The sequence below is a fragment of the Ricinus communis genome, chromosome 1 (assembly GCF_019578655.1).
Source record: "Ricinus communis isolate WT05 ecotype wild-type chromosome 1, ASM1957865v1, whole genome shotgun sequence".
In the NCBI taxonomy this organism is placed as follows: Eukaryota; Viridiplantae; Streptophyta; class Magnoliopsida; order Malpighiales; family Euphorbiaceae; genus Ricinus; species Ricinus communis.
The window spans coordinates 35,700,230-35,724,111 of record NC_063256.1 but is presented as its reverse complement, the minus strand read 5'-3'; the positions used below and the strand labels follow the sequence as shown (position 1 = coordinate 35,724,111).

Sequence of the window (23,882 nt, the reverse complement as noted above, 5' to 3'; positions counted from 1 at the left end):
ATAGGCCTTACTTCAGTATTTTTGTTTTGATGTATTGGGAGTAGTCCAAGCTGTTAATAATGTCGGCGAAGTGATGCTTTGAGAAATAGAGGCTGTCATATTGGACATAGCATCGAGGTGTAAGGATTACTTGTCCTTTTCTTTTAGTTATAGCATGAAAACAATAAACTTTTTTGTTGATTGTATGGCTAATTCCTCTCAACGAATGTGGAATATGCTGTTATTTGATGCTTAAAATGGCATCATTTCTTATCAACAAAAATAAATATTTTAAAAAATAATTTCAACTTTAAAATATAAGTTTAGGTTTATGAGAAAATTAGGAGGGTGTATTTAATTAAGACTTTTAAAGAATTTTTTTAAATAAAATACTTTTCAAGAGTTCTCGAATTTTTAATGACCTTTACAGAGTTTATGATTTAATGAAAGACTTTTACAGACTTTACTGATGTTTAATATTTTTGATAAAATTAAATTCAATGAGTACAATTTAAAGAAAAAATCAATTTGTATCATTAATTTTAATTCTAATTGTATATAAAATATTTTAAATAGAAAAATACAGCCCTGATTAAATCAAAATAATTAAATTATTATAATAATAGTGTATCATAATGAGAATCAAAGATAATATTTTATATATATTTTTATTCGAAAGAAAAAGAAAAAGAAAAAGAAAGGTAAAAGATATAAAAATACCCTTGAACTTATTAGAAAAGTCCAATTAAGTTTCTATTTTTTTGACTTAATTAAATCCATTAACTTTTATAAAAGGTCCAATTAAGTTCCTATTCTATTTTTTGGTTCAGTTAAGCCTATTAACTTATAAAAGATATAATTAACCTATAATGCTAACAATGTCCAAGATACTGTTAAGTGCAAGGGTCTCATTATTTTGAAAGGGCGAATAATAACTGCTCTGAATGTTTTAAAGTCACGCCTATATCATGTGAGGGAGAGAAAGCTATTTCTTCTTTTTTATTTTTATATAATTAGTATCTATAAACCCTAATTTACACAGAAAAATAGTGATTTATTTCCTCACTACGCTCAATTGTAAGTAGAGGGTGAGTGCAAGTTATTAAGTTAGATTACATTCCACTACCTCCGATAATATTTTTACAATAAAACCACAAAGATGTATATTTTATAGAGGGAGACTAATCTTGGAAAGAGGTTCTATGGTTATAGGAGCCATATATAAGTTAAATAAAGAAGAAAAATAGTTCTCTTTCCCTCATTTAATATAGGTATGACTTTAAAATATTTAGAGCGGTTATTATTCACGCTCTCAAAATAATGGAACTCTTATATTTAATAATGGTTTGGACGCTGACGCTGATAGCATTAGGAATTAATTAGATTTTTTATAAAAGTTAATGGGCTTAATTGGTTAAAAAAAAATTTAATTGGACTTTCTATAGAAATTAATGGATTTAATTGAGGTAAAAAGAAGAATGAGAGCTTAATTGGACTTTCTTTTCTAATAAATTTAAGACAATTTTTATAACTTTTGCCAAAACGAAAAATGAAAAAACTGAAGAGGGAGTAGCTGAAAGATCTAGACCGTCAAAACACGCCGGACCCACAAAAGGAAAAATAAATTGGCGGTGACAAATAAGTAAAAGAAGTAGTGAGTGACACACACAAAACATACAAACAGACAGTCTCCTTAAAGCAGATTTTGACACGTGGATCCACTCCATATAATCGGATGCAAACCTATTTATATTCCACTCTTTATTTTCTTTTCTGGTCCGCCTCTCTTTCTCTCTCAGTTCTCTCTCTTTCTCTGTGCACAAAATTTACATCCCCAAACCCAAACCCTAGGCTTCTCTAAATTTAGTTCCATTTCTTTTTTTTTTTTTTAAATTCAAGAAGGAAAATTAAAAAAATAACAAGATTTTGTAGATTTGAATTATCATTTTTGTTTGCTGTTGCTGTCGGAGAGAGAGTTGAGGAGATGGCTGCGACATCAACGACGACGAGCACGGTGTATATCCACGTAATCGAAGACGTGGTTAACAAGGTCCGCGATGAGTTTATCAATAACGGTCCTGGTGAGACTGTCCTCAATGAACTCCAAGCAGTAAGTAACTTTCTCTTGTTTCATGTTAGGTTTTCTTTTTCTTTGTGATTTACGGATTTTGGGGTGTTGCTTTGGATCTGTAATTTAGTGTTTTGGGGTTTTTAGATTTTGAATTGTATCTCATTTTCCATTGATTTGTTTGTTAGATTTGGGAATTGAAGATGATGCAAGCGGGAGTGATATGCGGTCCTATAGAGAGGTCGTCAGGTGCTAAGACTGTACCTGGTGGTGTAATTACTCCGGTACACGATCTTAATGTACCATATGAAGGAACTGAGGAGTATGAGACTCCTACTGCTGAGATACTCTTCCCTCCTGTAACCATTTCGCCACTTTTAAAAAAAAAAAAAATTTAATTGCAATATGTACCGTAAATTAAGATGCTCATGAATTTTCTATGCAAATTATTGGACTTCATAATTACCCGAGAACTCTTTCATAATTGGATATAGTTATTTTTCTAGAACTGAATAATAACTTTCAATTATTGTTGATTCTGTTATTATTTGGGTTTTTGGAATTGTAGACACCACTGCAAACCCCGCTTCAGACACCACTGCCAGGAAGTGCACAGACACCTTTGCCTGGAACTGCACAGACACCTTTACCTGGAAGTGTGGACAATTCTTCTATGTATAACATTCCTACTGGACCTACTAGTGAGTATCCCACCCCTGTAAGTGATACTGGAGGTAGTACTGAAGCTAAAGCTGGGAGGCCTAGTCCTTACATGGTAAGCGCCAAAATTTCATCCCCATTTCAGTTATGATAGCTAGATATCTTTTTCTTAACCATTCAATTCTTTCTCCAGCGTGGGGTTTTGTTTCACTAAATTAATCGCCAGAAGCTTTCTTCACTTATTGTATTGTGAGTTAGTTATGGACATGATTAGTGACTTTTCCTCCTGTTGTCTTGTGACAGCAACCTCCTTCTCCTTGGATAAATCAAAGGCCACCTCTTGATGTTAACATTGGTAAGCATGATGGTCGCTTGCAAGTTGTTCTTTTTTAATGGTTCTTTGCTAATGAATGTGATGTTACGTTAGCTTATGTGGAAGGGAGGGAGGAGGCTGATAGAGGAACCTCTAATCAACCCCTGACACAGGTAACTTGTGTTGCATATGTGTATTGAACATGCAGAACAATGTATCGTTTGAGTTCTTTTATATCTTGGAACTATGGGGGGATTGCATATTCTTATGGTTTGAGATAATTTCACATTCAAAAATTACTAGAAGTTAAAAATTTTAGATGTGATCTGAACTGCTTTGTTATTTTTCTCTTAAAAAAGAGAAAGACAATATAATGTTTTACATTAGCTGGTTATTAGTTCTAATATTGGACAAAATCCCAGGACTTCTTTACTGGGGCTTCTGGAAAGCGCAAGCGTGAAGATTTTACTGCACAATATAACAATGGTGGATTTATACCCCAGCAGGATGGAGCTGGTGACACGCCCTTTGAGGTTTTACAGGTTGAGTTGCATGTTTGTTCTCATTTGTTTTTGGCATATGCTGTCATGTATTTATTAAGAACCTCTGTCACTTCCTCATATCTCTACTTTGGAAGCGTTTACCTTTTGATATTCAGTTCTGTTGTATTTAAAATGTTTTATACAATGTTAGGCTTTAGGGTGTTTGTGCATGAGGCTTTTAAAGTTGAGGGCATCTTCTCTCTAATTTATTTGGGGTACATGCTGCCTTCACTCCATTCAGGATTTCAGAATGAGTATTCCGTGATTACTAACTATTTCCATGGGACATCAGCTGAATTCTGCTTTTGAGATGCCAGTTATGTAGTGGTAGCTATAAAGCTTGAAAATTGTGCGAGCCGGTAATGGAAAATAACTAACACTCTCTTTGTGATGTCTTGAGTTTACTAACAAATGACTTATGCGCTATTTAATGTTTTTTAGCTTGGGGCTTTCATATGTCACATTCACTTTGGGAGTCTTGGAATCATTTATTAATCTTCTTATGTGATGGTGGGGGAGCTTGTGTGAACGATTTGAATGTAAGACGATGAGAGCACTTCATTCATTTAAGACGCATAAGACTTTATTCAGTGGTTTATGAGCTTTATGTCCTTCCGTTTCTTTGTTGGTTGCTATCTATCCGAGCTTTATTTTCTTTTTCCTGTTAGAATTTAGGAGGTTCCATAAATATAATATTATAGGAAATATAATTGGGTTTCCTTTTTGTTTAACATGGCAAGTCAAAGAATGCCTGTATTAGGCTGAGTTTCTAATCAGTCTGAAAATGTTTTTCTCATTACTTAGTTCTTGTTGTTTTCCTATTTTATGACATGTTCTTGCTTCTCTTCTTAATTCGTGTGTTGATTCGTAGAATATGGAATTACTTGCTTTCCAACATGCTATTGCTTTTGTCAAGGTCTATTTCCTTTTTCTTTTATGGGACTTTTAAAAAATAAATTCATGTTATATCTATGCAAGAAATTTATTAGTGGTATATGCAGAATTGGGTAATGATCCAAGTATTTATTGGTGGTTTGTATCGGTAATGTATAACTATGAACAAGTAAATCTATGTGCTTGTTTTATGATCTGGTATTTTAAACTCCAATTAGTTTCTTTCTTTCTTTCTTTTTTTTTTTTTTTTTTTTTTTTAAATAAGTATGAGTGGATTGTAAGGTGAGAATGCTAGGGTGTAAAAAAGCAAGAAAAATTAGAAGGGTTGAAGCCTTAAGAAAATGAATATTAACCAAAAAGCAAATTTCATTTAGACCATCATATGCCATGATGGCTCATTTTAAATTTCATTCCTCAAAATTCAACGTATTCCTCCATTTACACAAACTGTTATAGTAACTGTTCCAAATGTGTCTTCCACTGTGTACAGACAATTATTCGTCTTTAAGCTTGGACCATATCTATGAGGTGAAAATTTGTTGGTTGCTGATTATTTTAAGAATGTAGCTTGAGTTATCTGTATGCTCTTTTGTGATAGTTGGAACTGTATTCATCTGTCTTCGATACAAGATGTTGACACTTTCCTGTGTGCATGAGCTTAATTGTTTGATAACTATAGAGGAGGTGGTTTCATGTATTTGTTCATCTGTATATAATATAACTGCTATATGTTCTGTGTTGTTGGAGGTTAAACAGGTATTTCATGGAGCCACCATTCTTGAGGGAAGGTGGATAGTTATGTAGGCATGCTATTGACTTTAAATCCATTGTATAGGAATTGAATAAGCTAGTTTTAGCTCTGGAGCTGATACTCTATTGAATTGTTTGGATTTATGCAAAAGTTATTTTATTTTTGCAGGACATATGTATTGTATTCACAGACTATTTGAAACATAAAGATGTATTCCTTTTAAATTGTTTCTAGACCTGCTAGTGTGACTCAGCACTGTACATCAGTTTTTATCTCCCTATCTATATGATGATCTCCACTGTGTAGCAACGAGAACATGTCAGTTAGCTTCTGTGTTACTCTCATGAATAAGTGCTGTGGGTTGAAATGAGCTGAAACACTGTTAAAAATCCAGTTCAGTTGATCATTGTGCAATGGAGTACTTCTTTGCCAGTATTTGAACTTTGAAATTTGAGTCAGTAGAATAGTTATGAGATTGAGATTAATTAAATTAGCTAAATTGTCTTCTCTAGTTGGTTGTAATGTAAATGAAGCAAGAGACATTTGATGATTATGCATCTGGCCAAAAGTTGTGGTAGCATGGGAAAAAATGAGCCATGTATTCGTATTAATTATTCTCTATGGCCTTTGGGCCCTGGAAAGATGGAAGTAAGTAGAATGAATTATTCTCTCCTTTTCTTTAGGCTGCATTACTGTTACTTGATGTCTATCCGTGCATGTCTCAGTGTATGCAGGGGATTGTTGATCATGCTTGATCTGCGAAGCTCTTTATACTGACCTTCATTAAGTTGATGACTGGTGTTCATCTAACAATAATTGGTTTGAGTTGGGGAAATTGGCAAATTCTGGCTGGCTAGTGATTGGTTTCACTGAATTCATGATTGGTCAATCTTGATCTGATGTTAGGGGATAAAATTTGTACTTCTTTCCCTTTTTAAGGATGTGAAAATTTTGAAGAACAAAGTTTGAAAACCTAGAGCTAGAACTCAATATGGTGTTAACTTGTTAACATGAGTAAAATGAAACTGTAATATGGAATTGTAAGTAATTCCCTGTTCTCATGGTTGTTATAACAAACTGATTGGAGCAATCACAGTTAAGAGCTGAATATTATAAGTGGTTTTGGCATAATTAGTCGGAATTTTTCTGAGCTGAAAAAGTGGGGGATACTAGTTTGTGCGCCTTGCTATTTGTGGAAATGAAGGATAGTGTTTGTTGAGTAGTTTTAACAGATATTTTGACTGGTCCGTTGCTATTCTGCTTTTTGTAACATGGGTGTTGCCTTTGGATCATGCATGAGTGTTTCTAGCAAAATTATGCATCTGTTGTATAGCTGCAAATTAGCGAAATAATTATGTTGATGTGTTGTTAGGAATGATTTGAGAGTTTATTGAAATTGAGGGTCATTGCTTTATTAGATGGCATGAATTTACTCTAGATGAGAAGTATATGGATAATACTTCTAGTGATGTTGTCATGAAACCTTTGTGATGTATTGAACACACAAAAGGTAATGTTTGTGTGCTTGAACCATATCTTGCCTGTTTATGTATAAGCCACACAAACATAAATTGCAGCCATCATGTATGTTTCTGTATATTGTGAGAGCCTCTTTCTCTCTCTCTCTCTCTCTCTCTCTCTCTCTCTCTCTCTCTTTTTCTCTCTTAGTTTTGGAGTTCATTTAAACTGTTCATCCTTTCTAAAACACCTCTTAATTTAAGATACTTGCTTATCAATTTGGACTATTTAATGACAAATATCAGGGAAGCCAAGGGAATGATGTCCATGACAGAAGGGATACAGTCATAAGTGCAGATATTGAGATCCTATCGAGCGTGACAAGGCGAGGCTTGAAAATTCCTCAATTGGATGGGCCCATTCCTGATCCTTATGATGATGTGCTTTCAACTCCCAATGTAAGAGATTCTTTGCTGAAGTTTGATTGAAATACAACGCTGCATCCTAATGCATACTTGTTTCTAAGAATAAAAGCTCTAACTGAAGTGTTGCAATGCATCCTTGCTCATACCTGTTTGTCTCATCATGTTTTCTGCTCATAGAAGAAGAGACACATGATTAATGAATCCACTTATCTGAACCAACTCTACCGTCGCTACTTGCATTGTAGTTGCTTACATAATATACAGATGCACACTCTTGCGGTGCCATTATGAGTTGCTATGACAAAATTGGGTTGAAATGAATCCAATAAAATGTGGTTAGTCAGAAAGGCAGCAGGTGACACTTGAAGGATGATGTGAAAATTAATATATGTGCTGCTCATCATCGTAATTGCACAAGTTTTAGAAGTTTTGCAACTGGCCTTGTCACTCGGGCTCAATTTAGTCCTTTTCCAAATTTGTGGAATTTTCCAAACCTTTGTATATCTGGCTCAAATTAATCCTATTTTAGAAAAAAATAATCATTCTCCTGAAATGAAAAATTAAAAAATTATAATAATATTTAAAAAACTATTTTATAATTTCTTTTCAATTAATATAATTAAACAATAAACAATTATTACCACTATTATTCTCACTGAAACCGCTCTTCACCTCTACTACCATCGGTACAACCATTATTGTAACTGTCTTCTTCACTTTCATTATTAAGAGAAAAAAAGTAAGAATATTGAAAAATAGCAATACTTATTTTTTATTGTGTTTTGCTTAAATATCAATATATATTTTTTGATTTAAAATAATTTAATTTAATATAAAAAATTAATGTTTTCTATTTTTTATTGTATCCACTTTCTTTCTACTGAGTGTGCAGTTTACTCTTATTTTTGTAAAAAAAAAGGGCTAATTTGAGATAAATATGTAAAGGCTTTGGCTAAAATGTCCATAAATTTAAAAAAGGCTAATTGAACCCGAGCAATAAGGCTAGTGACCAAATTGGACTTTATTCCCACTCTTGTGGTGCCATTATCAGTCGCTATGACATAACTGGGTTGAAATGAATCCAATAAAATGTGGTTAGTTAGAAAGGCAGCAGGTGACACTTGAAGGATGATGTGAGAACTAATATATGTGCTGCACACCATCGCAATTGCATAAGTTATAGAAGTTTGGCAACAAGATCCATATAAGTGTAAAAATTCCTTGCAGATATACAATTATCAAGGAGTTGCGAATGAAGATTACAACATTGCAAATACACCAGCTCCAAATGGTAAGTTGTTGAATTATGTGCTGAAGGTTCCATTCCTTTTCAAGTGGTGAATTTGGTCTTGGTTTTTGTGTATCCGTGTATTTGTGTATCTTTGTTCGAGTGTGAAAGATACTGAGTTGTAAATTTTTTTTTTTTGGTTTTGCAATATCTCCTCCAAACCTAGATCTTCAGGCAAGCACTCCTGCTATTGTCCCTCAAAATGATGTGGTAGATGATGATGATGATGAGCCACTGAATGAAGATGATGACGATGATGACGATTTGGATGATGTGGACCAAGGGGAGGATATGAACACACAGCATTTGGTTTTGGCTCAATTTGATAAGGTGACATGACACCTTTTCCTTAAAAGGTGTATGTGTGGGTGGTTCTTATGGTTGGATGTGTCTATTTCCATAGCCCTAGTATTTTAATGTTGTGATTTGCATGGATAGGTGACTCGTACCAAGAGCAGGTGGAAGTGCACTCTCAAGGATGGCATCATGCACATAAACAACAAGGACATTCTCTTTAATAAGGTGAGTTATTTTAGCAAGTAAACAAAACTTTTCTCCAGTTCTGTGATGCAATTCTGTCTGATATTCATGAACTCCGGAAGTTTTATTCGACCATCTTCGACCATTTTCTTTCTACAGGCAACAGGAGAATTTGACTTCTGATTTTGTTAGAGAAATATATCTCTTTGCCATCAACTATAGAATTTGGCACTAAACTAGCAAATTATGAGGTGTCAATGGGTGTTCCATTAATTTCTTTAATCGCTGTTAAGTGAGCTCGGGGAAGTGAGTGAGATGCTTTTGATTTAATGTCTGCTGGACTGGGTTAAACGGTTGGCCTATTGTATATAAAGGAAGAGCTTTTTCCAGCTTTATAATGGATGGCAACTTCAGGAGTCTCTTTTTAAGTTTACCATTCCTTTCAATGAAATTTGTAATTCTATCTTCATACTATACACTTGGACATAATTTAGGAATGAAATTGTTTTTTTGATGCTTATATGCTGTATTTTATAGTGCTTGTTCCCCACCCACTACTTGCATGGCTAGCATATGTTTAATTTTAAATGCTTCTGAAATACATGGGGAAGTCGAACAATTTGACAGTGATCATTGTTCCAACTTGTATTTTACGAGCTACTATTTGATGTTCCTCCACAAATTCTGTTTACCATTATGTACCTATATAATATAGTGCATAGAAATGTAAGAGTATTTATGATATTTCTAATATTGCATGTTAACTTCAATGTCACAGAAAAGATGCAACCATTTTCAATCATAGAAGAAAAGAAAATTGATTGCCAAGATCAATTGATTATTTACCATTAATTCAATATCATGGGATTGAAAATTATTATTCAATAAAAAATTACTTATTTTTAGGACTAGGTTAAAGGCTGGTCGAGTGGCTATGCTCTTACCGTTTTTGCTTTACTGTTGCGATTTGATGGATTTTTCTCACAGAACTTGAAAGATATTCGAAACTTAGTTTTAGATTATAAATCTAAAATTTTTAATAAAAATTTCAATAAATCTGATTTCAAATTAGAAGTATAAATTAAAAATATGATCTATTATAATGCTAGATAGTTATATAATGAATAAAACTATTCTAAATAGTTTTTAATACTTTTTGTATCAATTTCTAAATAAGAGAACTATTAATTTATTTCTATAAAGAAATTATATTTAATATTAAAGAATTAATTTAGAAAGGTTGGATTATATTACCAATTCTCGTTAGCTATCTAATTAAGCTACACTATTGATATTTTATTAGCCAATAATTTTAAGCCACCATTATTATTTGATTATTTACCGATGTCATATTATTGTATTTAGTTATTTGATAAAAAGAAATTCTTAAATTAACCTTATACGTATATCTCTTTTGCTTTGGCCTTAATTTAGCAATATTATAATGGATGGCTATGTTGTAAACTTTTAATAACTAATTAATTATTATCAATTGTTTTTATGAAATATCTTTTAATGTTAAATTTGATTGAAATTTATAAAATTTATTTAAAAATTTAAATTTTATTATCAGATATTTCAATTAATACTCGTGATAGAAATATAAGAAATAGAGTGTTTGGGAGATGAGAAAGAGGAGGAAAAAATGAGGGAAAATCAGAAGGAATAAGAAGAACAAATTAGAAAGAGAGAGATACAAAGGATGAGAGTAAAGTTTTGTATGGATTGTAGTTTCTTGATGATTACAAACAGAAATTGCTCTACTAGATATAACAAGTGTTGTTAAAAGAATCTTTCTTGAACAATGCCTAATCCACAATGATAGCTGCCATATTGACTACAAGACAAAACTTGCTATTCATTGTTCGAGATGCACAAGAACATTCTCTGCAATTCCAGTTGCCACCTCATCATTCCTCAAAGCTGATATAGAATTGATTCAACAACTAAATTATCTTCCAGCCAGCCAGCCTTCTTCATCCCTTCCATTTTCGAATGCCTTGTTCCTGACATTTTCCTCTTTTATTTACTGGTCTAATGTGAGGTGCATGACATTACCCTTTGCTTTAATACTTTCCTTATCCTCAAGGAGCCTTCATTTGGACCATTGGACTGAAATTTGTTGAATGAAGGCACATTCCCTTTATATTTATTTTAATTTTATTTTTTATATGTTTTTTAAATAAAATAAATTTTTTAATAAATTTTATTGTACATATATATTTTAAGTTTATTAATAATTTATAAATAATAAATATGTAAGACTAACTTAGCTACCTATTCTAATATGTAATGTCATTAACCAATATACACATATTTTTTTAAAGTGGATGTGCTATAATTTATTTTTCTATTTATTGATAGATTAATGATAAAATGGGTGGTATTAATTTAGAGAGATCAGAATGGACATCTATCCATTTTCTACTGCACTTGGTACAAAATTCTCAGTAAATGATCCCTTTTGTAGTTACAAAAAGGCACATCAAAACATGGTTCCACCAGAAAGCATCCAATTCCAAGTTGGAAAAATGAAGGAGTATAAAGTACACGGACACCACAAACAAATATCTCTTTACATTAAAAAGATAATGAAGAGCGGGAACACATTAAATCTGATTCTTGATCATCATTTTCTGCCATGGCTGCCACTTCCTTAGCTTTGCCTTCCTTGAATATATTACAATTTCACTCACCCAATTGCAGAACACGTGGTATCTTCTTTAATGAAAGAAACCCAAAAACAGTCTCTTGTTCTTATTTCAAGAACAAATTTCCCATGTCTTCAAAACAGCCTTTCATTTCTAGTCCCAGGCCCAGGCTTGGATTGAGTGTAAGAATGAGTACAGGATATGTGTTTAGAATGTATTAATTTGATTTATTTATTTATTTTAGTTTTTGGATTTGTTGGGCAGGTTGAGTATTCTGCTGGAGAGGAAGCTGAGTCTGTTGTTCCTGATTCATCCCCGCAGGAGGCTTTTTCTTGGTCTTCTGTGATTTTGCCGTGAGTTTTTGTAATTGTTGCTTTGATTATGTGCTTGTAATATGTTTAACTATTATAATTGGGTACTTGAACTACTATTTTATTAACGGATGCTTGATTACATTGTAACGATACAACCTCTGATCATATATGGAATATGTTGGTATACTTTGACTTTAATAAATGGAAATGATCTCCAATCGGGAATTTGTTAAAGTAGGAAGCATCCTGCTTTTCAAAATGTTGGAGATGAAATTTTTATTTATGTTTGTTGTAATGTATATACAAATTGTTGGTTATGCTTATGAAGTTTCATGGAATAGTGGTTTACGTCTTTCATGATATAATTGTCTGAAAGAAATTTTTTTAATGGGATATTAGGTTTCTCTTCCCGGCTTTGGGAGGACTGCTATTTGGATATGACATTGGTGCCACTTCTGGTGCTACCATATCATTGCAGGTGCTTCCATGGTCTAGTGGTTCTTGTTCATAATTTTGCAGATTATTTCATTTGAGTACATAGTATTATTGACTTGCTGTTTATACACTATTATTGTTAAATCTATTTTTGTTTCTTTGATCTATGAATTTATCAGTCACCTGAGCTCAGTGGGACAACATGGTTCAACCTTTCAGCTATTCAGCTTGGTCTTGTGGTATGATAGATGTGTATTAATATCGTCCTTTTGACTTATTTCTTTTCTTAATGCATGAGTCTTTTATGATACTAGATTTCCTCGACTGTAGGTTAGCGGTTCTCTTTACGGAGCTTTGCTTGGTTCCCTCCTTGTCTACCCAATTGCAGATTTTCTAGGTACACGATCAGTTTGCTTTTGGATTTATCATAAATTTCTGGAAGTTCTAATGGAATGTTATTAGTTCTTACCCAATTTGTTGGATTCATGCATAAAGGAAGACGTCGGGAACTTATTATAGCAGCTGTGCTATATATGCTTGGTGGTCTGATCACTGCTTATGCTCCAAGCCTTGGCATTCTTTTAGGGGGACGTCTTCTCTATGGTCTTGGCATTGGCTTGGTTAGCTCTTTAAGCCTAACATCATTGCTTTTGGTAGACTTTTTTGACATTACGATGTCTATTACCTGTTGTAGTAATGTCAACTTTCATTGACAGGCTATGCATGGTGCTCCTCTCTATATTGCAGAAACTTGCCCATCACAGATTCGTGGAACTCTAATATCTCTAAAGGAACTCTTCATAGTTCTTGGAATATTGGTATGTTAAATTTAATTTTTTGTTTTATCAACTTGGCTTTCTTTTAAAAGAATAGCTTAGTTAATAAACTTTTGTGCAGATGGGATATTTTGTGGGAAGCTTTGAAATTAGTGCAGTTGGGGGTTGGCGTTACATGTATGGACTTGGTGCCCCAATTGCTTTGATTATGGGACTAGGCATGTTGAGTCTCCCACCCTCTCCACGCTGGTTACTTCTGAGGGCTGTTCAAGGTAGAGCATCTTTACAAGAGTATAAAGAGAAGGCCATTTTGGCCTTGAGTAAACTAAGGGGCCGGCCTCTTGGTGACAAAGAGTCTGAAAAGCAAATAGAAGATACTCTTGTCTCGCTGAAGTCTGCCTATTCCGAGGAGGAATCTGAGGGTAGTATCTTAGAGGTGTTTCAAGGACCAAGTTTGAAAGCCTTCATTATTGGTGGAGGTTTGGTGCTTTTCCAGCAGGTGCTTCGTCCTCTCTTCTGTTTATTAGCTGCTTTAAGTAGAGAGATTTGGAGTATCATGTTTTTAGCTGACTTTGGCTTGATTGTGCTAGATAACTGGGCAACCAAGTGTTCTATATTATGCAGGTCCAATTCTTCAGGTACGTGATGATTAAATTCAAACCTTTCTGTTTGTGCAATGGATGGCATGCTTCTAACTCATCTTATCCCATTGTGTAATATATCTAATTATGTTACTCAAGAGTGCTGGATTCTCAGCGGCTGCTGATGCCACCCGAGTTTCTGTCATTATTGGCCTTTTTAAGGTACTTATTCTCTTGGAAAGTTTTTGAATTGGAGACAAAGATTACTTGTTTCCTCGTCTCCAGGTTTTTGATTTGATTGCTAAGAGCAATAATGGTTTGGCATCTATTAATTTATTGCAGTTGGTGATGACATGGATAGCTGTCCTAAAAGTTGATGATCTTGGCAGAAGACCATTGCTGATCGGAGGTGTTGGTGGGATTGTATGCAAACTGTCACACTTTTGAAACATATTATTTTACCTCTTTCTTCTTTTTTTTTTTTTTTTTTAAATTTTAATTCTTTCATTTATTTATTGTTATTATTATTATCTTTCTTTCCCTTCTTAACGAGTGTTAAGGTATAGTGTGCTTTGTATGCTTATTTTTCAGGCTCTTTCCTTATTTTTGCTTTCTGCTTATTACAAAGTTCTTGGAGGGTTTCCTGTTGTTGCTGTTGCAGCTCTGCTTCTCTATGTTGGTAGTTACCAGGCAAGTGTATTGTGTTCCGCCTGCTGGCAATTTCTTCTTTTTCCTTGGCTTACCCAGTCCTACAATAGCATGCAATAACATGGGAAAATACCTTTACAGATCAATCTCTAGGCATAAATAAGATGGAACTCAGAGAAAAAGGGGGAAAAGGGAATAGAAATGGAAATAATTGTATAATCTAATAATCTTTCATCTACTTGTTTTCCTTCTTCCATGAAGTTTAATAGACTTTGGGATAGAATATCTCCACACTGAAAATCTCTTGTCCACTAGATTAAGGGTGTAGGTGGATTCTTAAAGTGCTGCTTACATGCCGTTACAGATATCATTTGGGCCTATCAGTTGGCTAATGGTGTCAGAGATCTTCCCACTTCGTACTAGAGGAAAGGGAATAAGTCTTGCAGTTCTTACTAACTTTGGTTCCAATGCCATTGTAACCTTTGCATTCTCACCATTAAAGGTATTAGTTTTAATCCTATTTTTTCTTTCAAACTGTTCTTTCCCTCCTAGTTGCCCAACAATAGATCTTTTCTCTGCATTGCTAAAGGAGTGATATGCATCTGTTCATTCTGCAGGAGTTGCTGGGCGCTGAAAATCTATTCCTTCTTTTTGGGGCCATTGCTTTGTTGGCACTCTTATTCGCCATAGTCTATGTTCCAGAAACTAAAGGTTTGAGCTTGGAGGAAATTGAATCTAAAATCTTGAAATGAAAGCTCAAAACTATTGGAACCTTTTTCTATAACCTTCTGGTCCACAAAAAACAATGGTTAGTTTGTCAAACTATCTTGATATGGTACTAGAAGGTGATTGATTTGCAACCTCAACAATGTATTTCAAAATGGTATGAAGAAATTATGTATCTTCGGAGCTGATTGTGGATTATACATTTTCCAATTGCATGGCTATCATGAGTCATCTTAAGTCAATTCTAATTGGTGAATCAGAATATGTTTGGCCTTTCCCTCTCTCCTTCCTTTCATGAAAATTATAATATTATGCAGCTGTAACACTTTTTTGAGCATGGCTAGACGGAGATGTGCCCCCTCTATGGTTCCTTGTCCAAGGGATGTAGTATTCACTCCCTCAAACGGTAGTGTTTAACTTGGAGTTTTCCCACCTCAAATGCTCCTCCAAATTCTGGTATCAACAGAGTTAACTGGTTACAAATTGCCAAAGAAAATACTAATCAATGGCTTTTCAGCTAAGAGAAACATCAGTTGGTGGAAAGATTTCTGGATACGTTAGGCTACATTGAAAAGGAAACCATATTAACTATCATTAGAATGAACTTCAGACTGGTTATGATTGCAGCATTTTCCTTTCTTCTTTTCACCTTACTAATACTACTATATAATCAAGATTTTATGAAAGTTATTCAAGTATTTGGATACTCTTGGTAAGCAAAATATGAATGAACTCAGTTTAGTTTTGCAAATCCAGAATGGAAGAACTAAGCGATAGCGATATGAACTGAGTATTGCGGAAGATTAAGGTACTCTTATTGCCTCATTTATATACAGTTATAGAGCTGATTGCTGTTGCTGTTAACAAATGCTACAATTTGAGTACAGTACCAAATCTGTTGGGAAGCAGGAGATTTTAAAGAGAGTCCAATTGGAAGACAAGATACTTCAACTCACCAGCTCTGGGAGGAAGCCATTAGCGAAGGAGCTTACTTTGGTTAGCCTGCAGTGCATGTACGATAGCATAATTTTAAATAAAACTATGTAGTTTTAAGTAAAATTGCATAGTTTTGATATATACCAAAGTAAAAAAGCCATACCACAAACTAAACCCTAATTCTATTCCCATCTCATCTCAAACTCACAGCAACTCTCTCAAAGCATCCACCAGCCTCACAAACCTTCGTCTCATCGCCAACCTTGCTGCCGTTCCCGTTGCTGCTATTGCGGTCCCCGTTGCTGCAACCGTCGCCCTTGCTGCAGCCGTCGTCGCCCTAGCTGCAGTCGCCTCCACCCTTGCTGCCGTCGTTGTCAAGCCGCTGCCGTCTTCTCAGGTATTGTTGTTGTTATAATACACTTCTATGGTGTTTTAGCAGAATAATAGACCCTGGCTTCTATGGTAATTTTCATTTGATTTTCTGGGCATTATGTCCACTTGATGCTAATTAACCCTGTCGTTTAGAATCTATTGGTTTGCATGATTATCATTTATTAATGAAATTGCAGCACTTTGAACATGCAATTTTTTTAGCATTCCCATTCGTATTTAGAACGGATTTGAAAGTGTGCTGTTTAAGCGGGTTTGGATTCGGATATTGGTGGACGGGTACCTTACCCGTTGCCATCCCTACATATTATCATTTCTTACACTTAATATTTTCTTTTTTCTCTTTTTTCTTTTATATTTCTTTTAACTTGTTCTTTTTTATTTTTATTTTTTTTAATTTATGTAACTTTTTGTGTATTCAAACAAGTCTTTACTTGTTATTATTAAGTTTGTTGTTCTTACTGTGGAGTTATCATTTTTTGGCAAAATATGACCATTTTATTGTTGATTTTTACTATTTTTAATGCATACTAAGTGCTACTTTCGTACATTATTTAATGAGTAAATGTTAAATATAAAAAAAGTCGATAAGGTCAAAGTACCTATTTCAATTATATTATTATATTTTATTCTCTCACTTTTCTTGTATTTTCTGTTTATAGCATATTTTCTCATTGTAATTTATCTAAATTATAACATTATTTCATTTAAAGTAAAATTAAAATTGTTATTTAAGAGACTATATATAGCAATTTAATTGAACATTTAATTAAAATAAATTTTTATTATATATTTCTGTTAAATATATAATATTCATAAATAATAACTGTTTTTATTTACTCACTAGATGCATATTGCAATTTACATAAGAATTCAAATTTAAATTTTATTTTTTATTTAAAAATAATAATAATTTGAGTACTAAAAATAGTAAATATACCAAAAAAATAAAAGATAATTATCAGTCATATACTTTTATTTTGACATAAATAATAAATTAAAACTCTTAAGTTTGTCTTTTTGCATTTTTATTCCTATGTGTTTAGAAACAACACCTTTTTAATCCTGATATATTTTTAATGCTCTATTAAATGATAAAAATGACATAGCAACCATATGATTTTATTATATTATATAGTAAATTGGTCTTTATTATTTCGTACAGTAAAACATTTTTATCCTTAATTAAATGGACTCTTTGACTAATATTAATTTATTAATAGAAGATCTGTTTTGCTGAACGATTTTATAAATATAAAAATGAAGAGTGCTGAAAATATGTACAATAGGTAAGTTCAGAGGGATATTAAGTAGCCCTATTTTTGTTTTCTTTTTTCGTTGAACTAATACTGTAGTTTTAATAATTTTTTAAACAACCTTTCTACTTACCGAGGTAGCCATTTCTAATTCGTTCATTAATTGTGACCGCCATAAACAAGATCTTCTTTGCAAATGTCCCAATCTAACAATTATATTAAAACGTTCTCATCTTCAATTAGTTTTCTTTCAAGGTATTAATTCATTTTTAATTGTTTCTGTTTCTTTCTGTAAAATCTATTTTGATAAATTGTAGATTTTTTTTCTAAAAGAATTTGTATATGGTTGTTGTTTTAACGGTCTGCTGCTTTGGGTTTTCCAGTATTTTTAAGTTGGTTGTTTATGAATAGTAGATTAGAGATTAGGTGAAATGATAGCGGGAGGTGCAAGAGTCGGGCTAAACAGATGGCAACAGGCAGCAGTTGCAGTGGGTTCAGCACTGGGTGCATTGCTAGACCCAAGAAGAGCAGATTTGATAGCAGCTCTTGGAGAAACAACTGGGAAACCTGCTTTTGAGAGGGTTCTTCAGAGAATGAAAAGTTCCCCTGAAGGCAGAGTCAGTTTCTTTCTTTCTTTCTTTAGATTTCTTACTGTTTCTTATATCTAAGTAATGTTCTTGATTTGTTTATGTTCTTAGATAAATTTTCTGTTATAAGAATGATGTTACATTTGGTATTATGGCTGTCTTGACAGAATTAGGAATTTAAATGACTTCTGAACAAAAAAAAAACCCTTTCAAAAACTCTTGTATAGCTATCAAGTCTTTTGCTCGTTGTCCATATATTGAGATTCTTGAAACATACATCTGTATTTTATAACTCAAGAAATCTACCTGGATATTGTAATTAGACATGTAATTGGCAGTGGAATGTTAGCAGTATATACATCTCTTATCTCTTGCAGAGTTTTAGTTAAAAAGCTTCAAATGATAAACTGCTAGTTAATTAACATCACTTCTAGTTATTGAAGAAGTAGTATTGCGTCAAAATTTTCGAATGAACGTTATTATTTTGCTTTAATTCTCTGGTAGTTATCAAGGTCTGTATGCATGTATATGTCCCCCTTTTCTCCTCCTCCAAATTGCTATGTTCTAATGTTTCTCTTTTTTAATAGGCAATTGCTCATCCTTTTTTAGACCATTGTTGTTTTCTGTGATCAATAAACAATAGATTTCCAATGGGTAATTGGAATTTGAGTGAGTACTGGCAGGTCTAATAGATTAAATGTATGTTATACATCATTGTAGAGTTTTCCATGTGAATTTCTTGGAAAAATTGAATTGATGAAGCACCTAGAAGTCTAGATTAGTTGTATAGATACTTATATTAATACCAGAGTTTTTGACTGCTTAATTAAGTATTTAGATGTTCTGCAAGATATTTGATGGGTTTATATCGAAGAGGAGCTTTTTTGTGCTAAACCTTTTAGAAACTTAGAAACCAATTTCTTCCGATAAATGAAATTAGCATGAACACTATGTTTCTGCAGATCTATGAAAGCAAATCATATACACTTCAATCAGCAAAACCACTAAATTTATTCTTTTGACAGGCAGTACTTTTGGACAGACCACGTGTTGTATCTGCAAATATAGGATATGCATGGGATTTACCAGCTAACACATTTGGTGCTGCCTACGCTAGATTCATGGGATCCAGGAACTTTTCCCCGGATGACCGTCCACCAGTGCGCTTCATGGACACAGATGAATTGGCATATGTAGCCATGCGGGCTCGTGAAGTGCATGATTTCTGGCATACCTTATTCGACCTCCCCACCAACCTAGTTGGTGAGTCAGCACTGAAGGTGATAGAGTTTGAGCAAATGTACCTTCCTATGTGTATAATGTCTGTGGTAGGAGGCACAACAAGATTCAACGAGAAGCAGAGAAAATTGTTCTTACAGCATTATTTCCCATGGGCAGTTCGAGCTGGAATGCAGTGCACAGATCTTATGTGTGTATATTATGAGAAGCACTTTCATGAGGATTTAGATGATGTCCGAAGGAAATTGGGCATTATTCCTGCTCCAGCTGTTCCTAAACAAAATGCAGCTTGATTGGCAGTAGTTGCTATTGGCTGGCTGAAGGGAGGCTGTGCCTCATTTTGAGGATTTACCTTACTATGTTATCCTGTTTGAAATATGTACAGACAGTTCTATTTGCAAATACCAAACAGTATCTTCATTTGGCATATCCCATATTATTATTCTCATATACATAACTACATAATGTAAATGGTTGGAACCTGGGTGTCATTAGTTTCTCAATCTGATAAGAACCCTACTCGCTACATGCAGAAGAAACTTTGCTTTCTGTAATTTAACCTTTCATTTGGTTAGCATTCTCATCTCATCTCAAACTCACATCAACCCTCTCAAAGCATCAACCACCCTCACAAACCCTCGTCTCATTGCCAACCTTGCTGCCAATCCCGTTGCTGCCATTGCCATAGCCCTTGCTGCGGTCGCCATCGCCCTAGCTGCAGTCCCCTTCACCCTTGCTGCTGTCTTTGTCAGCTGCTGCTCCAGTCTTCTCAGCCGTTGCTGCCAGGTATTGTTGTTGTTTTAATACACTTCTATGGTGTTTTAGCAGAATAACAGACCTTGGTTTCTATGGTAGTTTTATTTGATTTTTTTGGCAATATGTCCACTTGATGCCAATTAACCCTGTTGATTAGAATCTATGGGTTTGCATGATTATCATTTATTAATGAGATTGCAGTACTTTGAACATTTTTTCAGCATATTTTGAACTAGTTGGCCTTGAAGGCTCTTGTGAATTTCCATTATGAATTTGTTTGTTCTAGTGAGATTAAGTTATGGAGAAAGAAATGAATATGATTGTTAAGAAAATACATAAAGGTTGGTTGGACTATACTTTGCATAAGAGTTTCTCAGTTAACGCCATTAATTCATGGATTTTGAGGTGATCCGTGACTGTTAAGTTCCACGTTTATTTTTTTCTTGTTGTTGAGGTGGTTATTAGGTTTCTTTCTTGATAATGCTTTGGGAGCTGTAGAAATAGGGTGGTGCGATCTCAGGAATGAGATTATCATGGTATGAGTGGAGATGGAATTTTTGTATAATTATTAAAAATGCACTAGGAAAATATAATGTGAAAGAAGCTTGTTTAGGAGTTAGGGTTATTTTTCTATTTGATATTACTATTTAAGATTTATTTAACTGTAATTTGTTGATGTACAAGTTATAATAAATATTGTATCTTATTTAGGGTATTATTTTAAATTTTATTAATTTTATACTTGGTTGTATTAATATATTGAATACATAATGTTGGATACTTAGATTTGACTAGTTTATATGTTATAATTTTTTTTCATTAACTTTTGTTAATATATTTTAAAATTAAATTATAGTAAACAAGTTTGGTAAATATGTACTCATTTAATTACCCAAATATTCATATAAACAGGTTTTAACGGGTAGGGTACCTGCTACTTGTTTATATATCCATAAAATTTATTTAATAGTCATTTAATTTTAATTTAAACGGGTTTTAATCGGGTTCGGATAGTATGTGGGTATTCCTATTCGGATCTGGGATGGGTTCGGGTAATAAAAATAATTTTTTAAATGGATTTGAGACGGATTTGGATAATATGTTATTTAAACGGGTTCGGGTTCGGATATTGATAAATGGGCGGGTACTTTATTCGTTGCCATTCCTACATATAATTATAGACTAAGAAGAGCTCTCCCCGTCCTCTGCGGTAGCTGATAACACAATAATATATGCATTTTATATGATATATATATACATTATTTTTCATATTATCTTTGCATATTTAATCTTTTAGAGCTATTATTCGTTGTTTTTGATATTTTTCTCATCGGGTTCGTTTTGTTTTGTTTTTGTAGAAATTGGCTCGAGTTGCTAGGCGTTGGCGAGGATGTTTGTAGATTCGTTCATGGTCAAGCACGATATCAAAGAGATACTCATGCCTAGGAGGATCTTATATCGCGAGACAAGTAATAGAAGCTATCCCGCAGCCACTACGCGACTTGGCTTTCAAGGCCAACGATAAAGCAAAGAAACAGTCCACTCCGCCCCCTGCTCACTGCCTGCCCGTGGCTGGATCTGCAAAATTGCATTTTGGACACCTGTCTAGTCGAATTTTTAGGGTGAAAATCTAGCCAAACTCATGGATATCCTATGATATAAATAGATGGTGAAAAGAACCTGAAAGGGGAGCCCCCCCCTTCTCCTTTTCTCCTTAGTTTTAGGCTGTGTTTTCTTTCTCTATTGTATGTTACTTTTTTTTGTGCTTTGAAGATTTATTAAAGACCTCATCATTCAATTATCAATCCAAGTATTTTCCTTTTCTTTTTTAAGTTGTTATTATGTTTTCTTTTATAATCTATTTTGTTTATTTAACTATCATCAGTGAGTAGTTTTCTAATCCAGGGTTAAGTGAATTCTAGCCATGATTGATGTATGATTTGTTCCTTTAATTCTCCAAATTAATTATTTAATTGCTCTTGCTTAATTGATTGTGCATATTCCAATACTAGATTATGGATAATTAGTATTGTTATGATTCTATTGCCTTTATCACAACGGGACAGATTTGAATATTTCAATTAAGGGCATGAAATTCTCTATGGGAGTAGGTAGAATGGATTGTTAGAAAATTAGAGTATTGAGTTTAATGTCTTTAATTTGCATGATTCCACGAGAGTAGATTTTGATTGCATATTAGGAAAGCCTTTAATACTCGGGAGAGATCTATGGTATTTTATAGGGTTTACTTTTCCTTATGAACATTTATTTAATTAGTTTGGGGTAGGAACTTATCTTTGCATTAATTATGCTAGTGGGGATACTTAACTCTAAGTATTTTTTATCCTTGAATTTATTCTCATTATTATTAATTGCATTAATTAGACTTAGATTAATTCTTCCTCAATGGTTGATTTGGTTACTTAGCATTAATTAAAGTCAAGATTAGCTAGTTCTTACTACTTCAGTCTCTAGGGATTCGACCCTTGCTTGCCCGACTACATAGTTAGGAGGTCTAGTTAAGTTATATTTAATAGGCACGCGACAGCCTTGTTAGTAGCCTAAGAGCTGCACTAAGTTCCTGTGCCTCAACCTTGCCATGCTGACAATCTCAGCTACAAATTCTTTCATCCCTTTTTTTGAATCATGTGAGACTTTCTTCACTGCAACTTGAACATTGGAAGAAGGGAGTACTCCTCTAGATACTTTTCCAAAGCTTCCAGCTCCAAAAAATTCATCGTCTTTGAAGCCTTTAGTTGCTTTGCATAGATTCTTGTAGGAGAACCTTTAAGGACCCTATTCCTTTTTGCAATCTTCATGTATTTCTTTATATTCTTCTTCCTTATAATGAAAATGCCAATAATAATTGTTATCAGAACTACCATTACTGCTGCGAGTAAAACTATAATTAATGCTGCTGGTTTTTTCTTTCTTTCCTGAATTAGGGAAGTGAAGGGCTTTGAAATGTCAAGGTTTTGTGCTCTTCCAGCTTTATTGAAGCTCCATCCAAGAATATAATGGCCACATGGAAGCATACCAATTGCTGTTATGCATGCAAATAGAGGGGCTAATGCCTTGTATGTTGGCTATATTCTAACCAATATCTCTTTTGCAATCATGAAGCTATCTTATCACCATCTCTTCTTTTAAATGTGTCAACTTGTTTGAAATGATGGCTGGAAGTGTATCATTTTTTTCCAAGTACACATACTTCAAAATGGCCTGGTAAAGTTTTCAATTCTACTTTTGGTGCATGCATCGCAAAAGGCAATATATTTTTTTATGAATATCAAATTTCTTAACTTCATACCTCTTTAAAGCCGATGGCAATAATTGCAAAGCCATAATTGCTTCTTCTACTTCAAGACTTAACTCCAGTTCATTCTCAATTTGCATCAAGCTTTGACTAAGCACCACTTTAAGCTCATCTTCTCCATTCAAATTAAAAGTATCCTACACCAACTAGACCTGTTCATGGACTTGGGTATCCGCCCAAGCTTGCCCAAGAATTTCTGGGCTTGGACACCTCTTTTTTTATGTTAAGCCCACCTAAGCCGGAACCGGGCAAAGCCTGCTTATTTTTTAGACAGGCTTGAAAATATCATTTCTTTAGAGCCCACCAACAAGCCTGACCTGACTCAAAAATCATAAAGAAAACTATAGTATATTTTTTATGATGGCCGAGCTTGGTTAAAAGTTTAGGCCCGCATAGCCAGGCTGGGCCGCGCT

The 23,882-nt window shown here is 33.8% G+C and overlaps 3 protein-coding genes and 2 long non-coding RNA genes across 11 annotated transcripts; 4 read left to right on the top strand and 1 right to left on the bottom strand.

Moving 5' to 3' along the window:
* The first annotated feature begins 1,728 nt into the window (after nucleotides 1-1,728).
* On the top strand, nucleotides 1,729-9,378 carry LOC8284112 (transcription initiation factor IIA large subunit). Of its 4 annotated transcripts, none has more exons than XM_048375741.1 (11): nucleotides 1,729-2,089; nucleotides 2,236-2,406; nucleotides 2,616-2,822; nucleotides 3,014-3,062; nucleotides 3,147-3,193; nucleotides 3,443-3,562; nucleotides 6,971-7,123; nucleotides 8,318-8,381; nucleotides 8,545-8,708; nucleotides 8,817-8,900; nucleotides 9,018-9,378. In XM_048375741.1, the coding sequence occupies exons 1-11, from the start codon at nucleotides 1,964-1,966 to the stop codon at nucleotides 9,039-9,041; spliced, it is 1,209 nt and encodes a 402-aa protein (XP_048231698.1). In that variant the 5' UTR covers nucleotides 1,729-1,963; the 3' UTR covers nucleotides 9,042-9,378. The 4 variants fall into 4 exon arrangements, with proteins under 4 accessions (XP_048231698.1, XP_048231692.1, XP_015575525.2 ...); XM_048375735.1 differs by having other exon boundaries at nucleotides 1,730-2,089; nucleotides 3,135-3,193; XM_015720039.3 differs by having other exon boundaries at nucleotides 1,730-2,089; nucleotides 3,011-3,062.
* Nucleotides 3,569-5,431, top strand: LOC125370414. Its single transcript, XR_007216354.1, has 2 exons — nucleotides 3,569-3,921; nucleotides 4,004-5,431. It is a non-coding gene; the product is annotated as an uncharacterized LOC125370414 (long non-coding RNA).
* Nucleotides 9,379-11,303: 1,925 nt separating the features above from the next.
* Nucleotides 11,304-15,231, top strand: LOC8284113 (D-xylose-proton symporter-like 3, chloroplastic). 2 transcript variants are annotated; one of them, XR_007215740.1, is made up of 14 exons: nucleotides 11,304-11,691; nucleotides 11,774-11,862; nucleotides 12,223-12,301; nucleotides 12,438-12,497; nucleotides 12,589-12,655; nucleotides 12,754-12,878; nucleotides 12,975-13,076; nucleotides 13,156-13,533; nucleotides 13,625-13,672; nucleotides 13,775-13,837; nucleotides 13,958-14,038; nucleotides 14,207-14,305; nucleotides 14,579-14,765; nucleotides 14,881-15,017. XR_007215740.1 is itself a non-coding variant. In XM_002520473.4 (14 exons), exons 1-14 carry the CDS (start codon nucleotides 11,500-11,502, stop codon nucleotides 15,013-15,015), a joined length of 1,656 nt encoding a protein of 551 aa, XP_002520519.3. In that variant the 5' UTR covers nucleotides 11,324-11,499; the 3' UTR covers nucleotides 15,016-15,231. The 2 variants fall into 2 exon arrangements, 1 of the variants encoding a protein (XP_002520519.3); XM_002520473.4 differs by having other exon boundaries at nucleotides 11,324-11,691; nucleotides 14,628-14,765; nucleotides 14,881-15,231.
* A 545-nt stretch (nucleotides 15,232-15,776) lies between these two features.
* LOC112535068 lies at nucleotides 15,777-16,230 on the bottom strand. Its single transcript, XR_003079270.2, has 2 exons — nucleotides 16,089-16,230; nucleotides 15,777-15,991 (listed from the first exon to the last, which is right to left on the bottom strand). It is a non-coding gene; the product is annotated as an uncharacterized LOC112535068 (long non-coding RNA).
* Nucleotides 16,013-21,985, top strand: LOC8284114 (ubiquinone biosynthesis protein COQ4 homolog, mitochondrial). 3 transcript variants are annotated; one of them, XM_015720029.3, is made up of 4 exons: nucleotides 16,013-16,322; nucleotides 17,986-18,188; nucleotides 19,184-20,183; nucleotides 21,512-21,985. In XM_015720029.3, exons 2-3 carry the CDS (start codon nucleotides 18,003-18,005, stop codon nucleotides 19,688-19,690), a joined length of 693 nt encoding a protein of 230 aa, XP_015575515.2. In that variant the 5' UTR covers nucleotides 16,013-16,322; nucleotides 17,986-18,002; the 3' UTR covers nucleotides 19,691-20,183; nucleotides 21,512-21,985. The 3 variants fall into 3 exon arrangements, with proteins under 3 accessions (XP_015575515.2, XP_048229661.1, XP_025013339.2); XM_048373704.1 differs by having other exon boundaries at nucleotides 17,955-18,188; XM_025157571.2 differs by lacking the exon at nucleotides 16,013-16,322 and adding an exon at nucleotides 17,459-17,826.
* Nucleotides 21,986-23,882: the final 1,897 nt, after the last annotated feature.

Excerpts from the sequence above, each read along its gene's own strand:
- LOC8284112 (XM_015720038.3), top strand. The coding sequence starts at position 1,964 with ATGGCTGCGACATCAACGACGACGAGCACGGTGTATATCCACGTAATC. Across the intron at positions 2,090-2,235 it reads TCCTCAATGAACTCCAAGCA|ATTTGGGAATTGAAGATGAT; the intron begins GTAAGTAACTTT and ends TTTGTTTGTTAG. Across the intron at positions 3,563-6,970 it reads CGCCCTTTGAGGTTTTACAG|GGAAGCCAAGGGAATGATGT; the intron begins GTTGAGTTGCAT and ends GACAAATATCAG.
- LOC8284113 (XM_002520473.4), top strand. The coding sequence starts at position 11,500 with ATGGCTGCCACTTCCTTAGCTTTGCCTTCCTTGAATATATTACAATTT. Across the intron at positions 13,077-13,155 it reads TCATAGTTCTTGGAATATTG|ATGGGATATTTTGTGGGAAG; the intron begins GTATGTTAAATT and ends ACTTTTGTGCAG. Across the intron at positions 14,039-14,206 it reads TCGGAGGTGTTGGTGGGATT|GCTCTTTCCTTATTTTTGCT; the intron begins GTATGCAAACTG and ends CTTATTTTTCAG.
- LOC8284114 (XM_015720029.3), top strand. The coding sequence starts at position 18,003 with ATGATAGCGGGAGGTGCAAGAGTCGGGCTAAACAGATGGCAACAGGCA. Across the intron at positions 18,189-19,183 it reads AAAGTTCCCCTGAAGGCAGA|GCAGTACTTTTGGACAGACC; the intron begins GTCAGTTTCTTT and ends TTCTTTTGACAG.